This window comes from Lepidochelys kempii, chromosome 9 (genome assembly GCF_965140285.1).
Source record: "Lepidochelys kempii isolate rLepKem1 chromosome 9, rLepKem1.hap1, whole genome shotgun sequence".
NCBI classification, from domain to species: Eukaryota; Metazoa; Chordata; order Testudines; family Cheloniidae; genus Lepidochelys; species Lepidochelys kempii.
Window position 1 is genome coordinate 25146352 of NC_136388.1, and position 19825 is coordinate 25166176.

At 41.9% G+C, this 19825-nt stretch overlaps 1 protein-coding gene across 5 annotated transcripts in view; it reads left to right on the forward strand.

Annotated features, from left to right (window-relative positions):
• The window catches only part of PLCH1 (phospholipase C eta 1), a 162941-nt gene that overhangs the window by 74851 nt on the left and 68265 nt on the right, over window positions 1-19825 (forward strand). For all 5 annotated transcript variants that reach the window (XM_073359623.2, XM_073359625.2, XM_073359626.2 and 2 more), the window contains exons 3-4: window positions 9438-9584; window positions 14677-14920. In XM_073359623.2, the coding sequence (XP_073215724.1) occupies window positions 9438-9584; window positions 14677-14920 (391 nt within the window). The remainder of the gene's footprint in view (window positions 1-9437; window positions 9585-14676; window positions 14921-19825) is intronic.

A 19825-nucleotide genomic window follows, 5' to 3' on the forward strand; every position in this document is an offset into this window, starting at 1 on the left:
GATGTTGCCGGTGCTCTGATCTATTTTGCTTTATGAGATTTGAAAAAAGACATAACAATGTTGTATGATCAGTTTGGGTATAGAAATGAAATAGATTTAATTTAAATGGCAAATAAAATCCCAAATGTCTGCTAAATTGTAACAGATGTTTTTGCATTATTCATTGTTTAAATTTCAATAGTTCCTCTGTCATAATGTTTACCCTTCCCTTTATATTTATGACATCCTCTTTTTGGAAATTCTTTGCATTCAGAATTACTATTTTTGATTACTCTGTAAATGGTTTCATTCTACTTTTATAAAAGATGTGGTCTTCGAGATTTATTTTTGATCTTGATGCAAGACCTTTGTTACATCATGAGTGAAAGGGGGTACATTTTTGTATGTATGTGGTAGTTTCAGAGAAAAAAGTAAGATTCTATGTCACTGGATTTTTAAAAAATGTTTATTCGGTTCCAGGTTTAAATAGCCCATAGCTGATTTTTCAAAGGTTAGGTTTCAAAACCATTTGTAAATGAGACATATTTGCAAGGCACAGCTAGAATACAGCTTAATGCACTTGAGTTGCCTTCTTGAATCCTAATGGTGAGTGACTGTTATATCTTGGTTCTGCTTTTGTATAAGCCTTGGAGCTACTGGTTCATTCATGCTGTTCACAAAACAAAATATAGTTCTGCATGTAATTGTAAGACTTGTGCCGAACCTGAGTAAACAGTTAAGCGCCAGTCAGTACAATACCCGAATATTGTGTGTGTAGTTTTGAGTGTAAAGATTAATTTAAAATTCTGAAATTAATCACTCTGTTAACAAAATATCAATCATGTAAAGTTAACACAACACAGTAATCTAATGATGATCATAGTCTGGTTATAAGGAATCTTTTCTACTCTGATTAGAAGACTGTCAAAAGCAAGTTCTCAAACCTTTTAAACCAATAGGGTTTTTTTTTTTTTTTTTTTTTTTTTACAGTTATCAAATTTTCTTTGCTTCCTTTTAATTTGAAATTAAAACTTTATAGCTTGTTTGCAATACATTATATTAATGTTTTGTTTGCATTTCCAGATACAACAAACTGTATCATCTTCCAGTGATAACATTAAATCTCTTCTCAGCAATACAGAAATTAAGTTATGATGTTTGAAAATGGATTTTCAATTATAAAAATGCATTCCTAACCCTTTCTCATCCCCTAGAAGTTTTTTTTCCCTATAATGGAGAAATATCTTTACTTTTTTAAAATTTAGCACACCTCTTCATGTGAGTGTAATTTTATCCTTCTAGCAAAAGTAGCACACCCATTCCAGAATTGGTAGTTTATCTAGAGTAGCCTACCACTCAAGAAGTAGTTGATTATATAGAACAGTATAATCACCACAGAAAAGTTTCCTTAAAGTAGCATTCCTTTTCTAAAATCAGTTGCTCTTCTACAGTAGTAGATCCTTTCCCAAATAGCCTATTTGGTTACAGGAACATACCTCTTCCATATGTCATTTTATCAATAAAAGCATTCCTGAGTTCCCTGTTTCTCTAGCGCTTCATTCTTAGGCATGCACCTTTATTGGATGCGTGTATCCTATTCTGTTTTTATTGAAGGGTGTAAGTTCTGTTTTGCTTGTTTAAAAGATTATAATTAGCATATTAAAAAGCTGAGTTGGAGAAAAGGATTTTGGTTGTTTGGTGTGTATTATTAAATACACAGCAGCAAGGAAGGGAATGGTTTCTTAAAGTTCAATCCCAGTGGGTATTTGAGAAGTGTGGGATTTTCTTCACCATGTGGGTCTCTTTAAAATGGATTATTTTTGTGCAGGAAGCAGCTGAAGGGAAAAATATAATGGACTAGTGTTGTAGCCCCTTTACCACCCTTAGTATTTGCTCTCTGATGTCATTTGCTTGAAACTGTACAACTCCAACTAGAAAAGTTGTCTAGGATTAGTGATGGCATTTGATAAATGGGTGGAAAATGGAAGATGTGTGGTTGGAATAGGATTTCTTCATCTCTTTATCTCTCTGTGAAGTAGATATCTCGGGATGAGATTCTGCCCTCAGTTACACCTGTTCAGACCCATTGAAGTAAATGGGCTAGATTCTTAACTCAGCTAATCTTGTGTATATTTCAGTATGTGTGTGTGAGGGGTTGCTTCACTCACTGCTAGGATGGCACCCCCTCCTGGCCATTCTGGGGATTAGCTCCGTGATATCAACACCCTTTCCCACAGTTGCATGCTGTCTCTCTGTCATCCTGCAGCCCCTCTCTTGCTCCAGGAACCACAGCGTCCTCTTTGTGACTCGGGCCTCCCGCCAGGTCACTCAGCATTCCCAAATTCCAGGGAATAGTCCTTCAAAGCCTCTGTCACTCCCACAGGGACCCAGGCCATCTTCCAGTTCTCTGCCCCAGAAGTGCCATTTCCCCAGTGGTGGGTAGGGGAACCCGGGCCTGCCTTCTACTCTGGGTTCCAGCCCAAGGACCCTACAAGGTCTGCTCAGTCCTCAACCTTGCTGCTTACTCCCTGGGTTGCTTCCTAATCCACATTCCATAGGCTCTCTTCTCCACCCTGCTCTCTTCTGGGTACACCCTGCTTCTGGGTCAAGCCCCTAGGGTCCTACTTTTTCCCTGGTTCTCTCCTTCCCTCTCTACTAAGCAGAGTGTGACCGCAAACTTCCTCCCGGATCCCTTGCTGCTGCCAGCCTTCCAGGGTTTATAATAGCCCAGCTCACTCTGCTCAGGTGAGTGGCTTCCTTGTAATCAAGGCTCTCCATGCAGCCTATATCTCCCTGGTTTGCTGCTTAATTGGCCCATCTGGTCTCCATTAACCCCTTCAGGGCAAGTGTGGGGTGGACACCCCATCAGCGTGCGAGTAAGAATTATTCATGTGGGTAGGAGTGGTTGGATTAGATCCTTTGTAGGTCTAATTGAGTTCTGAAATCTCTCTGGAAATGAGTTTACTGTGGCTCTCAAATGGAAGAGTGATATCGTATAACTGTTAAGGCAGTGGTAACCTTGAAGATGAATTACGAAGCAAAAAAAAAACAACCTTGTCTCATCTCTGCACCCTTTTTCTACCTTTTTGATGCACAACATTGTCCTCAAAACTTTTGTCTGTTTCTTTCATTCAGTCCTCACTTCCCCTGCTCCCTCTACCCCGCAGACCTTAGCAAGATCTGCAGCATCTGTAATATGAATTCCAGTTCAAACTCGCCTCCAGCTGAGCCATAGAAAATCTAAGGGCTTATCTATGTGAGAAAGTTACCAGTGTAACAAATAGTTTTTTTAACTGATATATCAACCTTTGGAAAAGGCAGTATGGACAGTTGTATTTAAGTCCATGCTTGGACTGTTGTGATTAGGTAAGCCTGCTCCTAGGCTAAAGCTAAATGGCAATAAGCCACTTGAACTCAGAGTGTCAGCACAGTCTTTTGCAGCGGTAAAATTATTTGTTTAAATTCACACCTTAAGTTATAGCCATGCAACTTTCTCAAAGAGATAAACCCTAAGAGAGAATATCCTCCTGTGCAAAATTCTGTGCATACATTTAGTAGGGATGAACCTGAGCTCAAACAATCTTAAAGACTGGGGATGATTGGATCTGAATTCAATTCCAAAAAGAGTGAGTTCAGGCCCATCACTAGTATATAGAGAATCAGACCTCAAGGATTGTCCTTTGCTTAATAATTGCCTAATAATTTATGCAAAATTAATGTATTTTTTTTTTTAAGTGTAGTGGTCTATTCCTGTTCCAGATCACGTCTCCCCTTTGTTGATTTGTCTCTTCCTCCATCATCTAAGGCTTGTCTGCACAGGAAAGTTGTACCAGTAGAAGGAAGGTTGTGAATTAAACCACTATAATTATATCTGTATAACTCCCCAGGTGGACACTCTTAAGGTATAAAATGACCCTTTTCCAGTTTAGCTTTTGTTGCTTTGGAAGTGGAAGCCACTTTTATTCCAGCAGGAGTGATTAGAGGTATCTGCAGCATGCGTAGACATACCTGAGCTAGCTTTGATCTAGCTAGCTTGAGTAACAATAGCAGTGAAGCGGCACGGTTGGCAGCAAGGGCTAGAAGCCGAAGTATGTAACCAAGGTCCTGGACATGTTTGTACTCCAACAGCTAACCTGTGCTGCAGCCCACGCTGCCACAACTTCACTGCTACTGTTTTCAAGCTAGCTAAATCAAAGCTCGCTTGGGTACGGCTATATGTTCTGCACTCACAGACCTGATTGCAGTGTAGACATATCCTACAAAAGTGTCTACGTAGGTTAACTACACTGGTATAATTATATAGGAATAACTCTAAAAATCTCCCATGTTGGCAAGCCTTAAGGTAATTGGGTTTGGAGTTTAAAAATCTGAATCTAGGGTACTGTGTTGTTTACCATTCACCAGGCTTGTCTCCCAGAAGAGAAGGGAAAATAAATGTTTTTAAAAGTGGAGCCCACTGCCAGCATGCTTCTGCATTTCTGTGCGGCTCACACTGAGTCCCCTCCTCCAGCAAGACAGCACAGTCAACAGAAACATACTACTTCAGATTCAGCTCTTAAACAGGAAAATTATCATGGGGTCTGACACTGGACTCACAAGCAAAGGGCTTTTATGTGGGAGCAGTGACAGAGCTGGGGAGGATGGACTTTTCATTTGTATGCTAGAAGTAGAGCCTGGGACACCATCCTGGCCACGGCCTGCTGATACAAAAATAATTGGCTTTGAGTCAGTATCAGTGTCACTCACCACACTGGCACCTCCTCCTGGTGGTTTCAGGAATTAGCTCTGGTCAGCAGATATGCCCTCCAGTGGTGGTGGCTCACCCGTCCTCATCTCCACCCATAGACCCATCAAAGTTCCAGTCTCACTGCCTCCGGCAGTGTCACAATCCAGGTTCCCCCCTTCTGGGGGACTCCTTCCGCAACAGTTCAGCCACTCCTCGCAGCGGCTTGGCAGTCCATAGCCTGGCCGCTTCTTCAGTGGTGAGTGTGGGGAGAAAACCAGGCCCGCCCACTACTCCCTGGGTCCCTGGACTGGGACCCGAACAACAGCTTCTCACTGCCCCTCTTTCTTTTTTCACCAGTCTGTCTCAACCCCCTGGGCCACTTCCCCTCAGCCCCAGCACCTTCAGCTCCTGCCTCTGGCTCCTTCTTCCTCTTTCCAGGGCCTTGGGCCTGCAACCCCTAGCAGCCCTGTTCAAGGTACTAGTCTCTGCAGCCTCTAGGAAACCAGTCCCCTCCCTTGGGCTTCCTGCAGTAGACTCACTTGCTCTGGCCTGCAGCTTCCTTTTATAGGGGCCGGCTGGGTTGTGATTGGCTGGTCCAGCCACCGTCCTAATTGGCTGCAGCCACTGCCCTAATTGGCTGTTTCCTTGCAGCCGTCCATGCTGGATTTTAACCCTATCAGAGCCAGTGCAGGGCAGATGCCCCATCACAGAAGGAGTAGTGAACTTGTCCACCTTTAATCGTGAGTTTTTGGCCATGTGGATCTGTGCTGAGGGGACACGCTGGCCACATTTACCTTTGAGCTGAGTTGCAAATCCCCACCTTGGAGAACTTGGGTATGCCAATGTGTTATGGAATCCTCCTTCCTGAAGTCTCCGCTGCTGCTGGAAAACCACAACTTGTAATCTGCTTTAAGCCCATCCTTAGGTGCTTAGGACATTTCACGATTTGACCCACAGAGAAAAGAACTCGCTAATGTCACAGGAAGAGGAGCAGAAGTGTGCATTAATCCTTGCTGCTGAATTGAGGAGCTGGAGCAAGGAGTGGAAGGAGGAGGATAAAGTGAACTGTAAAGAGGGAAGCTCAGGTGCAGCTCTGGAACCAGAAGAACTGTAGCAGGAAGCAAGGTCCTAGAGGTAGCTGGAAGATGAAGCTAGAGTGCTTTAACTATGAGGAAAAGGAGAAGCTTGGATTAATTAGAGATGAGGGAGTGAAGTGATTTAAGAAGATGGAAATGTAGTCAGAGCAAGCAGAGAGGGAGGCAGTCTTGACTACCGCATTATACAAGATGAGGAAGGGAGGGATGAGAACAGGGTAGAAAAGAGGAGGCTATGGTTATCGAGGCAAAAAATCGTCACTGTAGAAATATCCATGATGCTTGGCTGGAGAGATAGATGGAAGCTATCAGAGCAGGTACTAGAGTTTTGGCAGTAGGAAGAGGAGAAAGGATGACATTTAGAATTACTGTAAAGAGAAAAGTGACAGTGTCTAATAAGGGTAAGTGTGTAAGGGGAAAAGGAAAGATTACATGGTCATAATGCCACTCAGTGTTCTGGTGGGATCAAGAACCAGAAGAGGTAAGCTAGCGGGGTTTGTGTGCCCATTAGAACACAATCCTGGAACTATAGTTTTGTCACTGAAAATTTGCTGTTAGATTTAATTTTTTTATGTACCATCACCACTACCTCTACTGTTAATATTGTGAATGATAACATGGATCTGAAAATAAAATCCAATTTACAGAAAATAAATGTGGAACAGTAAATTAAAATATATTTTCCTTCACTATACTGTTGTTGATTTATTAACTTTTCCCTCTCCTCATTTGTTGTGAAGTCAAAAGTGCTTGACATTTTGATAGCTGACTTTTATTGTTCTGTGAGGAGAAACTAGCCAGAAAAAAATTCATATTCAGCCCTGTTTTTCACTGCCTTTGAATGGTACCCTTCTTTCTCTTTTAGACCATTGTTATTCCTGTCAGAGGATTCCCATTGCTGACAGGTACACTGTCACCCACATGAATTGCGGTGACCCAGTGAGGTCATATCTGAATTATGAGAAATCTTTTTCCAAATTGCACTTTTGATATACAGCATTAAAAAGCTGTACTGGATAATGCACACATTTGTTTGCTTCTAGGAGAGGAAACTGTGCAACCTTGCAGAATAGAGACTACAAGAGTTAGAATAGGTCCTTTTTATTCTTCACCAACAGTTACAGCTGTGTAGGTAGAGTACATTGTAGAGTACTCCAGTCAAAAAAGCGGAAGGTGAGATGATCGATTAATATACGTGAAACTGAATGGGGAAACTCCAAATAAGTTCTTCTCTTTTCCAAAGCCCTTTGTTGAATTTTACATTGAAGCTCTAGACAAGTCAGCTAAAGTGCTAAAATGTCAGTGTTCCCTCTATCTATATGGAACTGAAAGACAAGAGACAAAAGGTTGGATTCAGAGAGGGGGAGTACAGGGAAACAATTTCCTCCAACCCTCCATTAACACTCAGTCTTATCTGAATTGGATTTCAGCAAGCCAGCCCTCATGGAGGTCCCATTCTCAACCAGACACTACCTCCTCAAGATTCATAATAATGTCATGACATAACTGAGTGTCGTCAGCTCACTGTACTTCATACTTTAAAGCTACTCTAACCGGGAAGGTGTAGACTTACCCATCTCTATTCCACCACTCCTCAGAGCCTCTGATGTAGAGGCTGGGAGGAAGGGAGCATGGCTAGACCATTTGCATGCTGCTATCTTGGGGGCATATCCAGCCAGAATCATCCAGCATCTTGGAGCCACTAATGGATCTTTGTGGCCTCTCCTGCGTGTTGCTCTGAGGGCACATTAGGAGAAGTAGATGACAGAGCCCAAAGTGCCAGGCAGTGGAGAATTAGGCCCCATGTTTCTGGTAGATTTTCCTTTACTGAAGAGTACTGAGACTGCTTTAATTTGCTTTAGGAATGAAACTGCCTCCTGGTGTTGGGAGAGCACAAAGGAGTTGTAAAGCCAGCTTGCATCCCACACTCTTTGTATCCTGTGCTGAGCACAACAGCTCATCTGGAGCTGAGGATCAGGTCCTAGGTTCAGTGCTGTTTTGTGATTAGATGTGCTACTTTGTCTTCTTCTTCTGAGAAATAAGGGTGAATATCCAAGTTAGTGCAGTGGGAACTTGTCAAAACAAAAATGACTGTTTTTAATGTTCCATTTTCAGAAAGGCTTTCCATTAGCATAATCGAAGCAGCATTTCAGAAAATAATGGGATCCTATTACTGCTCATTTGTGATTACAGAGATAAGGAAGAGGCATGCTAGGAATTTATTGTCTTGCAGAAAAATTAAAAAAAATGGTTTATATGAGAAACTTGAAGATGACATTTTACAGTCGTCACATATACAATTTCCATGAGACATTGTGTCCAACTCCAACTCTGCCTTTTTCTGTGTAATTTTTTTTTTAAGTGCAGGCTTGTGTGCTGTAATGGTCAGGTATTTTGTGACATTTGTGCCCAGACACAAGAATATTGGTTTAATGGATGAATACCTGTGACTGAGTCACTTTGAAAAGCAAATAAGTGTAATCCTACAATGTTTGATGGGTTCTTAGGGTTGCTATGGATTGACTATTTGTAGAGGTGAAACACCTGTAGTATAGCTGAAATGTGCCTGTTTTCATGGTGAAACAATGGCAGGGTAATGAAAGAGTGTAAAAGAGCTTTGGGACCTGATTCTCATCTCACTAGAGTGGTGTGAACTATTAGTAACTCTACAGTTACTACACAGTTATAGAGGAGTAAAACTGCTGTCAGATCAGAATCAGGTCTTTAATGTAACAAATTATAAACAATTCAAGTTTACAGATCAAAATACAGGTAGCAGTATCCTGGTAGTGCATGTTTCATAGTGCATATGCACTTCATAACAAAATCTGAAATATTTGACTGAACTACGTAATCTGCTTTAAAAAATGTCAATAATCTCAACATAGAAGCCTTTACATTTGGACATTTGCTGTTTCCTTTTTAAAATATACAACCATCCCCCCACTCTGTTAAAATAAAATATGCACATATGCACAATCATGATATGGTGAGTCTCTCTCTAGTACAAAATACTACAGCTTCTCTTTTGTGATGCTGCTATGAATATATTAATTGTTGGTGTCAGTAGATAATATTCAACTTTAATTTTTGATAAATCCCAACCTAAAAATATTAGTGCTGAATAAGTATCACTTATTGAACTGCTATTTTAAATCATGTTTGTATGATAGGATTTTATCTGACTGGGATTTACAGATGTGAAAGCAATAGGATGTCTTTGGTGCTCATTGTTTCTGGACTTGAAAACCTGTACATGACATTTGGATTTCTGGTGATGGAAGCAGACTCCCAAGTATTTAAAGAAGCTAAACATTATTCTTTCTTTGAACAGGAATACATGGCTGTCCTGTACAACCAAGTACCAGGACTTGCATCTTTATACATTAATAATTATTTTGTATTCTAATAAAGTGATAGATTCAGTTCTCATGCTTGTATTTAATCAGATTTGACAAAGCCTTCTAAAAACTACTCCATTTTCAATTTTATTCTCTTAGATTAATGTTTAATTCCTGTCATATAAGGTGCAAATCAAAGGTTTTATGTGGTAGCTAGATGTTTAAAAGTTGGTAAGTCCTTTTTATTAGTGTGACAAAATAGACTTTTAGTTGACTTTGTTCTAATCTTCTTTTCAGTTGAAAGATGTATGAGTGTAATGCAGTCTGGGACTCAGATGATTAAGCTGAAGAGTGGAACAAAAGGGCTAGTACGTCTCTTTTACCTGGATGAACACAGGACTTGCATCAGATGGAGACCGTCCAGAAAAAGTGAAAAGGCTAAAAGTAAATTCTCTTAACATTTCTATTGCTTGAATAATTGTGCACTGGAATATGAATTCACATGGTTGATAGAGAAAAACTGTACTTTACAGTATGTATCTTTCAGTTTATAAACTCTTATTAGTGATACTTGTAAATGTGATATACTTATAAACACTTATTGACCATTTTTGCACAATAAATACATTGTGAAAGGCACTGTTATTGCCAGAAAAAATTACATATTTCTGTTAATATTAGCAGTTTAGTAGCATGTTGGTATACATGCACTGTACAGTACAAATGCCAGTTTAACCATGTAGTAATATTGCCAACAAATTACTTTATAGGATAGATCTGGCATAAATTGACCAGGAGAAGACTGTTGGCCTTAGTACACTGTCCTCATATGGGAAGATAAGAGCTTACAAATAAATACATCTTCTAAAATAGTCCAGATACTAGCTTAAATCTGTGTAATATCTTATATCCTGATCCAACTCCAGATTTAAAAGAAAAGGAACCAGAAATGTTAAGCTAATTTATAGAAATCCTTATTATTATTAACATGTTCAGTGAAAAGGCCATATCACATTTATTTAGAGCCAGATTCCACCTAGACCTTATACTGGTGCACAGTGTGAGGAGAGGGTGTAAGGAGTGTGACGCATGTAAGAGCCAAGCAGATATTCAATCCCTGCACTCTGTGTGTTTATAAACACTGCTTCAACTGGAGTTTGGCAAAAACATCCTGGAAATATTTCTGCTGTCTTAAGGTTTGGTGACAGATTGCTTGTGGGCCAGATTGAATCCGACAGAATCAGGTGACATGCCCACAGCATGTTTTTGCTGTTATTTAAGAACAGAAGGGATGAGTGAATTTGGCATTATTGATCTTTAAAGCACAGTTCTGCCCTGAAAAGTGACTATAAAAATGTTACTGAGGGGTTCCACGTATATTGTCTCTCCTTGAGTGCTGTTTAAAATGCACTAAGTTTCCAAGTGAAATTATGGGTCATTTCAATTGCCAACCCTGCAAATTCAGTCTAAATGGAATGTCAAGCTGGGTTATTCCATTTTGCACATCATCACCACTAACAACAATTTGGCAGGCTATATTAAATCAAATACACCCATGTATTCCCATTGTTTTCAGATTATTTTCTTGGTGACACCTATGGGTTTCCCTAGGTGTAAGTAATTGGAATTTAGTGAATTATCTATTGATGATGCACAAGAAGAAATAGAATCCAGCTTGTCTTCTATTAACTGTGTTTGCTCTACAGGTCCAGCAGGAGTAAAAACCAATAAAACAACTTTATTTTTGTCACTCAACAGCTAAGAATGAGGACGCACAAGGAGCAAATCTGTTGTGTAAGCAGATGCCAATTTTACATAGTCATTTTCAGGGCCATCCCTAGCCATTTTGGTGCCTTATACAGCGCCCCCGTGGGTGGGGGGGGGGAAGGTGTGGGGTCCCAGGCCTCTGTGGGGGTGGGGGACTGGCCCCAGGCCTTTGTGGGGGGGCAGGAGCAGGCTTGGGGGGCAGGGGGGAAACAGCCCCCCAGCACAAACTGGTGGAGTGGGTTGGGGCCAGGTCACTCAACTTCCTGCCGCCTGGTGAGTACAGGACAGGCCTGACCCCACACCCACGGGGCAGCAGGAAGTGGAGTGACCTGTCCCCAGCCCGCTCTGCTCTGCTCCCCTGGCTCCCAGACTTGCGGCCTGGGGGGCCAGGGGGAATCGCTCCTGAGCACTCAGGCTGGGAGTCAGTGGTGTGGAGCGGGCTGGGGCCGGGTCGCTCCACTTACCACTGCCCTGTGAGTGCAGGGACCCGACTGCTGCTGCAGTCCTCAGGGGAGTTAGGGTGGGGCTGGGGCAGAGCAGGGGTGAGAAAAGGCGGGGCGGAGGTGGAGCAGGGGCTTTGGGGAAGGGGTGGAGTGGGGGTGGGGCTGGGTGGAGCAGGGGTGGGAAGAGGCAGGGCTGGGGCAGAGAAGGGGCGGGGACCTTGGGGATGAGGCGGAGCAGGGGCTGGAGCAGCACGCAGCTGTGTACGGCAAAAGATGCCAATTTTACATAGCTACTTTCCGGGCCGTCCCTAGCCATTTTGGTGCCCTATGCATTCTCCCCGTGGGGGCGGAGGGAGGAGCTGTCCTACGCAGCTGCGTACTTTGTGTATGGGTAGGGATGGCCCTCGCCACTTTTCAGTGTAGAACCACGCTGTAGGGCTGGGGGATGACAGCTGAGTACATTTGAAAAGAGATGCTTCGAGTTCCTATGGCAAGGCTTCAGGTGTCTGTAGCAACATTGAAAAATAGCCCTCACTGATCCACACATGGACTGGCATTCATGTTGCCTTCATCCTCCTGTGAGGCATCAGAGAGGTCTTTGTGTGGAAAAAAAGCATGATAAGTACTTGTACAAATAATAGTTTTTAAATGATTTCATAAACATAAAAGCACATACTATTTTAAAATGCCTCCCTTATCCATTTTGTTTCTCTCCTGCTCCAAATTTAAACAAGACCCTTTGTCAATGAAGTATTACTACAAATGTCTCTAAATAGGGACCTGGGTGAAACCAACTGGCTTAGGCTCCTTTCAGCTAAGATGGGTGTGTTTGGCAGGGGAAAGTGTTTTTAGGGACTCAGTTGAGACCTGCTCACTTAATCTCAAAATGGTTCTCAGTCAAGGAGTTTGACTGGACTCATTACTCACTGCTTCTTGGTTCCCATATAGCAGCACTGGCCAGAAACACCTTCTGTTATCTACAGTTGGTCAAGAGACTGCATCCTTTCCTTTCAAAGGTAGACCTTGTTGTGACACCCAAGACTTTCTTCACCTCAGGGCTATGCTAATGTGCTATGCTTGGGAGTCACTTGGAAGTTTCAGCTAGTGCAGAATGTGGCGTGCCTGCCTTATGTGAAGGACAGACCGCTTAGACCATAGTAAATCAGTCTGGTGTGTTATTCACTTGCTGTCAGTTAAAGGTGCTGGTTGCCATCACAAAAGCCATATGTGGTCAAGGTCCCAGGTATCTCAGAGATCAGCTCTGCCCCTATGCTTCATCATAGCACCTACTTACAGAAGGGACACTTTGCCTGTCTAACCCCAAAAGTAGAGCTCACATTAACTGGTGGTAGGATGATGTCAGTAGTGGACCTTCAGCTCTGGAATGTCTTCCTGCCAAAAATGTGAACCAGAGCACTTCTGCAGTGTGATGTATTGTAAATCTTTATGCTCAAACTTTGTAGGTACAGTTGAGTCCCCTGCCTGGTAGTGTGCCATTCTTAGTCCTTTCAAGGGAGTTAGTTTGGCTACTGCAAGGTGCTGAGAAGTGTTCACTCCCCATTTTGGGGTAAGTGATACTTCTGTTGATCTAAATGATTTAAAGTGTGCTACATAGACTATAGAGATGGGCGTCTTATAAATGTAGTTAAATAGTCAATAATATATTTTTTAAAACCTAGCCCACCAAATTAAGCACTGACTTCACCCTGGGGAGCTCCAGTGACCTCCTTGTGCATAGTGTGTAAGTCATTGCTATATTTTGTCTATAATTTTCCAAGTATTGCAGTTAAAAGGAAACACTGCTTCTTTAATTAAACAGAGAACACAATTCAGGCCAATGTGAAAATGCTGACCCAAATTTACATGAATCATAAATAAACTCATGGGCGTGTATGACTTGGTTAGATGCCAAAGTATGGCCATCACTATTTTATTTGAATAGTACAAGACTCTACAGTCAGTTAGAGAAGGCAGTCCATTTTAAATGTTGCTTTATATTCTTTGATCTATTCCTAAGTAACAAATATCGGGAACAATGGACTGCCCACACTGTTTGTCCAACTGTATAATTGTAGGGGAGAAGCAGAGTTAAGAATACAGCTGTTCCTAGAAATTGCAAAAATGACCCCAGTCATTTAAGTAATAGTATCTATCTATGTATTGAAATTACCTTTTTATGGTTTACTCTCGCATCATTGCTATACAGATTAGGAGCTGCAGATGGAATGTTCAAGTAAGGTGCTTGATGGACAGTGAAGAGCCTGGAGTCTGAGTGACAGGATGTAGATGTCTTATGTGTTACCTTGGGATGACATTCCCAGTCTAGCTTAGTAGAAAGGAACCTACCTATTTTAAAAGCTTCTCTTCCAGCTGCCCTTCTTTAGGAAGGGCTAGTTACTTTGAAGCAACCTAGCATTACTAATTTGGATTGTCCTGTGGGACACCAGAGGAAGGATGTCAGAGAAAAGCCTGCTTAATTTCTTTGCCAGATACCAAATGAAATCTATGTCTTTTCTAGCTGCTTTGAAGTAAATTTGAACATAGTGGCATTTTGTTTCTATAAAAATATTTATTTTTCAATTATTACATGACATTTGTTATTAATTTAAACAATTCTCCTGCTCCATCCCTTCTAAACAAAAACAGGGACCCAAATTGTGCCTACTGGAACTAGTGTTTTACTTAGTAAAAGGTAAGTAATTAGGTCTGGTGTTACCACTAAGGCTTGGTAGTTAGTAAAAAACAGGGAAACGGTCAGGTAATAACACTTTTGGTGTTTTCATATCAGAGGGCCAGTTTGAGATTGTCAAGTATTGTCCTGGTTTTGGAACTGTGTGGAGCAATACTTCCCCGACAGGAACACTAGGATATCTCCATGAGCGTTATGCCACTGCTGACAAGCACAGCTGCTTTTATCTCTCTGTGGATGGTATATAGCGCGTACTCCCTTACGTGGCTGTTCATGTCTGCTGGCTGGCAGAAACCAGTGTGGGGGTGGAGGGTGGCAGTGGTCCATCTAGTCCCTGCCCCTTCTGCAGGGGATTGCACTCCCTAGGCATTTCAGGAAATAAATCCCACACTCAGGAGATCACTGGCACTGTCAGTTTGGCTGCTCAGGAATGCAAGTCAGGGGAAGCTGCTTACACACACCCCTGCACCTGGACAAGGGCTAGTTGGTGACCCAAAGTGCCCTTTCCAGTGTGAAGGCTTATGAGCTTACCTTTATTTAGAAACACTTACTTTGAAAAATAGATGAATATGAAAACGCAAAGAAACTGGATGAACATTCAAGCAGCTTAATTTTTCTGTTCCCCTTTTCCTTGCAGTTGTAATTGATTCAATTTACAAAGTGACAGAAGGCCGACAGTCTGAAATATTCCATCGCCATGCTGAGGGGAACTTTGACCCAAGTTGCTGCTTTACCATTTACCATGGCAACCACATGGAGTCACTAGATCTGATCACCTCTAATCCAGAGGAGGCTCGCACCTGGATCACAGGACTTAAGTATTTGATGGCTGGAATAAGTGATGAGGATTCTCTTGCTAAACGACAAAGAACTCATGATCAATATCCTTTCAAGGACATTAGCTCTGGCTTTCATTTTGGTATTTTCTCATTTGTTTTATGTGGTTTGGTGTTATAGGTACTGTAGCAATGCGACGACTCACCAGTGCAGCACCTCCTCCTGGGAATTAGCTCTTTCCAGCCTTCGGAGCTCCCTCTGCAGGCCTATGTCTCTCCTGCCACTGGCAGGCATGATGCTCCCGGACCCCAGTGCCCTTTATCCTGGGGTGCTGCCCCAGCAGTAGCCCCACACTCTGGGTCTCCCCTCCCTGGGGAACCCCCAACCCTCTAAACCCACCTTGCTTAAGTGGCTACTGCCAGTCATCATCTAGCTCCGCTCCCTGAGGCAAACTGCAGTCTGTCATGGCCACTCATCATTGGCAAGGAGGTTGGACCAGCTGCCTCTGCCTAACCCCAGGCTGCCTCTCTACAGCTCCAGTAACTTTCTGGGCCTTTACCAAGACCTGCAGGTTTACCTGGCTGGAGCTCCCCAGCTGCCTTTGCTTTGCCTTGCCTTGCCTTGCCTTGCCTTGCCTTGCCTTGCCTTGCCTTGCCTTGCCCCGCACCGCACCGCACCGCACCGCACCGCACCGCACCCCTTGCTCCCAGGCAGCTAACCCTCCCCACTCTAGGGCTAGAGTGAGACTCCTCTAGCTTCTGGCCCACAGCCCTCTTATAAGGGCCAGCTGTGGCCTGATTGGGGCGTGGCCCCAGCTGTGGCTGCTTCCCCCAGTCAGCCTAGCTGTTCCCAGCCACAGCCCTCTCCAGGGCTGCTTTAACCCCTTCAGGGCTGGAGCGGGGTGACCACCTCGCTACAGGTACACTCCACCTCCCACTCAAGACAACTGAAATTTTGCCATTGATTGCATTGGGAATAAATCAGGTCATTGGTTTGTAAAATTATTGTTACAAATTAAGAATATTTTTAAATCTCCCCACTGGCTTTGTATAATAATTTTTGAAAAGATTTTCATTTCCTAAAATCAGCAATTGAAATTGCCATCATGGAAACTGATCTTTATTTTCATCTTCATACAAAGTTAGGGATTGATTGAAACTCGTGAGAGGCTCTCAACATGATCAGCCTGCATTGAGGGTACTCAGCACATCTCAGCAGATGCTCACATCTTACAGGAGTGGAGAGGGTTTCGTTTTGGGGGAAAGACTATGTTAACTTTAAATCACAATGAGACATCTAGGAGATTGTGGAGATTGAGGCTACCAGCTGGGGAAGGATGGAGGGAAACGGGTGCGGAGTGGAAGGGTCAACTGATGATAAATCACAGAAAACTGCATTCAAATAACATTAAACCAATAAAAGACAGAAATGTACAGGTGATGGTAAAATGTACACAGCTGACATCATTACCCTTTATTTGAAGGTTGATAGTCACAGTGGAGCTGTTTCTCAATGTTTTTGATTAAATGTTTTGGGTTTTCTTGTTAAAAAAGTGACTTCACTAACTAAGAAATCTTTCATTTTCCAAAAATATTTCAAAACAACAAATGTTTGAGAAAAAAGACAACATTTTTAATTTTTTTTCATGTGGAAAATGTCTACCTCTTAGTTTTATACTTTTTTCCTCTCCTTTTCCTCTAGAAAAATGGAGGAAAAGTTTTTTAAAAAGTTAAAAAGTGAAAGAAAGTAAGCTTCACTTTTAAAATTAACACTTTCTGTAAGTGAGAGAAAATTATGCAAAGTAACACTTGGACTTTTTTTCCAATGGAAAATAAATTTAAAAAGTTAGAATTTTTTTCCCTTCACACAGTCTCATTATTTTAGTGCTCTATCCCTTTCTCAGGAATGAAAATGTTTGCAAAAATTTGTCAAACAAAAATACAATCACTTCATTTTGTTTGTTTGTTTTTAATTAAAAAATAACCACCCCAAAACCCTAGTTTAAACCATCTTTCCTTGTTTGCTTTGCACTTTGTTTATAGGAGTAAGTTGGATAAACAAAGGAAGGACAAAAGGTCCAATCCTACTTGGTTACTCATATGAATATTATTATAATTTATTATTTGCGTAGTGCCATTGGTCTCAATGGCTCTTCAAAGACATGTTGTAAGACAAGGTCCCTGCCTCAGAGAGTTGACAGTCTAATGCAAGCAGGGTTGCTTCAGTGTGACATGCATTTTGCTAGCTCCAGGGTTTTTTGTTTCATATTATTAATTTTTGAGCTGGTTATAAAAGAAGATAATAAGGTGGGGCATGAGTGCAGGAGTGCGTGGTAGTGGTGAAAGTCTAGTAGAAAGAAGTGAGGATTTAGCGTCTGATCCAAAGCCTCTTAAAGTCAGTGGGAGGACTCCCCTTGACTTCAAAGAGCATTGAATTAGGCTTTTATATTTTATATTTAAGTGTTTTGAGTTTATGCAGGTATTTAAGCTGTGATCACGACACCCCCAATTCAGGGAAACACTTAAGCACATGACTAACTTTATGCATGCAAATAGTTCATGGAAGCAAACAAACTACTTGATCTTAAAGTTTTGCACATGCTTAAGTACCTTGGTCAATCAAGGCCAATAAGGTCCACATTTTTGCTCACTTTCAGTGTTCTGATTTGGTGGTGGTTACACATAAAATTAGGTGCAAAATGTTGCATAATTTTCATAATGACTGTCTTTTTCTATCAAAATACACAATATGGCTCTGTAGTTCAAAGCTATTTTATTATCTGGTAAAAATTCCAGTAGCAGGGTCACTCCACTTGTTTAAAACTGCCCCAATAGATTTGTTTTTGATTTGTTAACAATACACAGAAAAGTTACTTTGGTGTGCTTTAGTTTTGGGGCCAGTGCAGCAAGGTCTACACTGTACACTGGGTTTAGGACAGATAATTACAAACATTAAAGTGACTTAATGAATGTCCTAATCAATAAAAGGAACTGTGTAAATCTGTGAATTGCAGATAGATAGGTCCAAATTCTGCGTCGTGCTTTGCATAGGCACATTCCTCAGATGGTAGCAGGAGAGCTGGATGGATTTGGCTGCCCCGGGTTGGGCCCTTCTGAAATGTTACACACAGGCTGCTCTGCTGGTCTTCCACAAACAGGAATCATTTTGAAGGGTTTACAGTGTGTACACTAGTATTCAGTGTGTGTGGTCTGCATGCTAATTATTCACATAAAGAAAAGGAGTACTTGTGGCACCTTAGAAACTAACCAATTTATTTGAGCATAAGCTTTCATACTCTCTCTGATTTAGCAGAAGACTCTATGCACAACCCCCACTCCCTGCTGGTACACATTATTCTACTCCTAGTGACTTGTGCATGGTGCTGGTCTGGGCTACACTGCAGTTGTAATGTGGCCAGCAGTCCCTTCCATGCCCCTCATTCCTAGCTTTGTCCAGGACAGGATTAGGGATATGGTGTTCTGCTCAGGAAACCCAGAACTGTAAGCCACTGCATTGCCTCTCTGCCTCAGCAAGTGAGAGGTTTGCTGCTGTTATACTGTGTGTCAGATCCCTGACACACCCGCCTGTTTGCCTTGCCAGCCAACCCCTCAGAAATCTGTCCATCCAAATCTTGCCTGGCAGGTAACAATCAGTGAACCCCAGTTCTCAAGTTTCCCCGAGACGTCTCTCAGTAGGGTCTAGTTCCTCTTGCTGGACACACACACAAATTATTAAATTCACTGCCTTCAATGCATACACCAGCCTCTGAGGTTAGCTGAAGACTCAGACTTTACTTCACTATAACAGCACTGAGATAGTTTATAGTACACCTAAGAATAAGTGTATTAGCAAAGAACAGAGATTTAAATGAGACTAAGCAAGAGAAAAAGCTGGGAGATTGCAGAATGAAATGACCCTGTTACAGTTCCATCTTGACTGAGACTGTAATGGAAGCCACAAAGGTGTAGATTTATCCCCAAAGAGGGTAGAAGCTTGCAGCTAGAGAGAGCGGGGGACCTGTAAGCTGGAGAAAGGTAATTGAGAATAAGTGGTTGGGAGTAGCAGGGGAGAGAGAGAGTGACAGAGAAAGTCAATGGGGTGTCTGAGAATTAAACATACACTACTGGAATAACAGCTAAAATCAGACACAAGAGAGGCAAAGGGGGAAAGTGTTATGGACTCAGACAAAAAAAATTCTGTCAGAAGTTGGCACTATTTTTAAATATTCAAAATACAATGAAATTCCTGCTAGGATAAGGGCTAACCATCAGGAGAGCTGGATTTGGTGCTTAACTATTTTATAAGATTTTGGATTGGAGTGGACTTTGCCTCTATGGGAGGAGGAATAGGCCATGTCTGAAACATCGGAGAGTTTGTACGTTATTACTTTTGAGTCAAATAAATACAGATGGCCAGATTTTAATTTCCTTTTCAATTACACGAGTGTAAATCCAGAATAACTGTATAAACCAAAGGAAAACTACCTTTGTGAAATTATCATCACAAAGCATTGTTCTATCATTTTTCTTTTTAAGGAAGCTAAATTTGGCCAAACTTTTTATCATGATGAGTCTGTTCTTGGGGAGAGTTGCAGAGATTAAGGATTACATTACTGGGGTCCACAAAAGAGCAACAGAAAGCTTCCAGTGAAGTCAGGAGAAGTGGTGTAAGCCGGTGGTCTTGGCTAAAACCTCCTTGGGAGGTATAGAACAAAGGGCTGCAGGAGTGGCTGCAGAAAAGTTTAACGTGTGACCTAGAGCCAACCCCTTGTGGAGAACCCCTGAGTCAAATCTGTGTGTTTGGCTTCAGCATAGTGGTCAGGTTTTGGCCTAATGTGCTCAGCCGTGAAGTCCTTATTCAAGGTAAAGCCACCTTCAACTTTGTTAACAAATTTTTAATGCTCCCCAAAGCTTTTAGGAATTATAAATGGAATTTGCATTTGTACACTGACCCCATCCTATCTCTTGCATTTAAATGAAGGAATCACTTCTCCTACTGAATTATCTTGC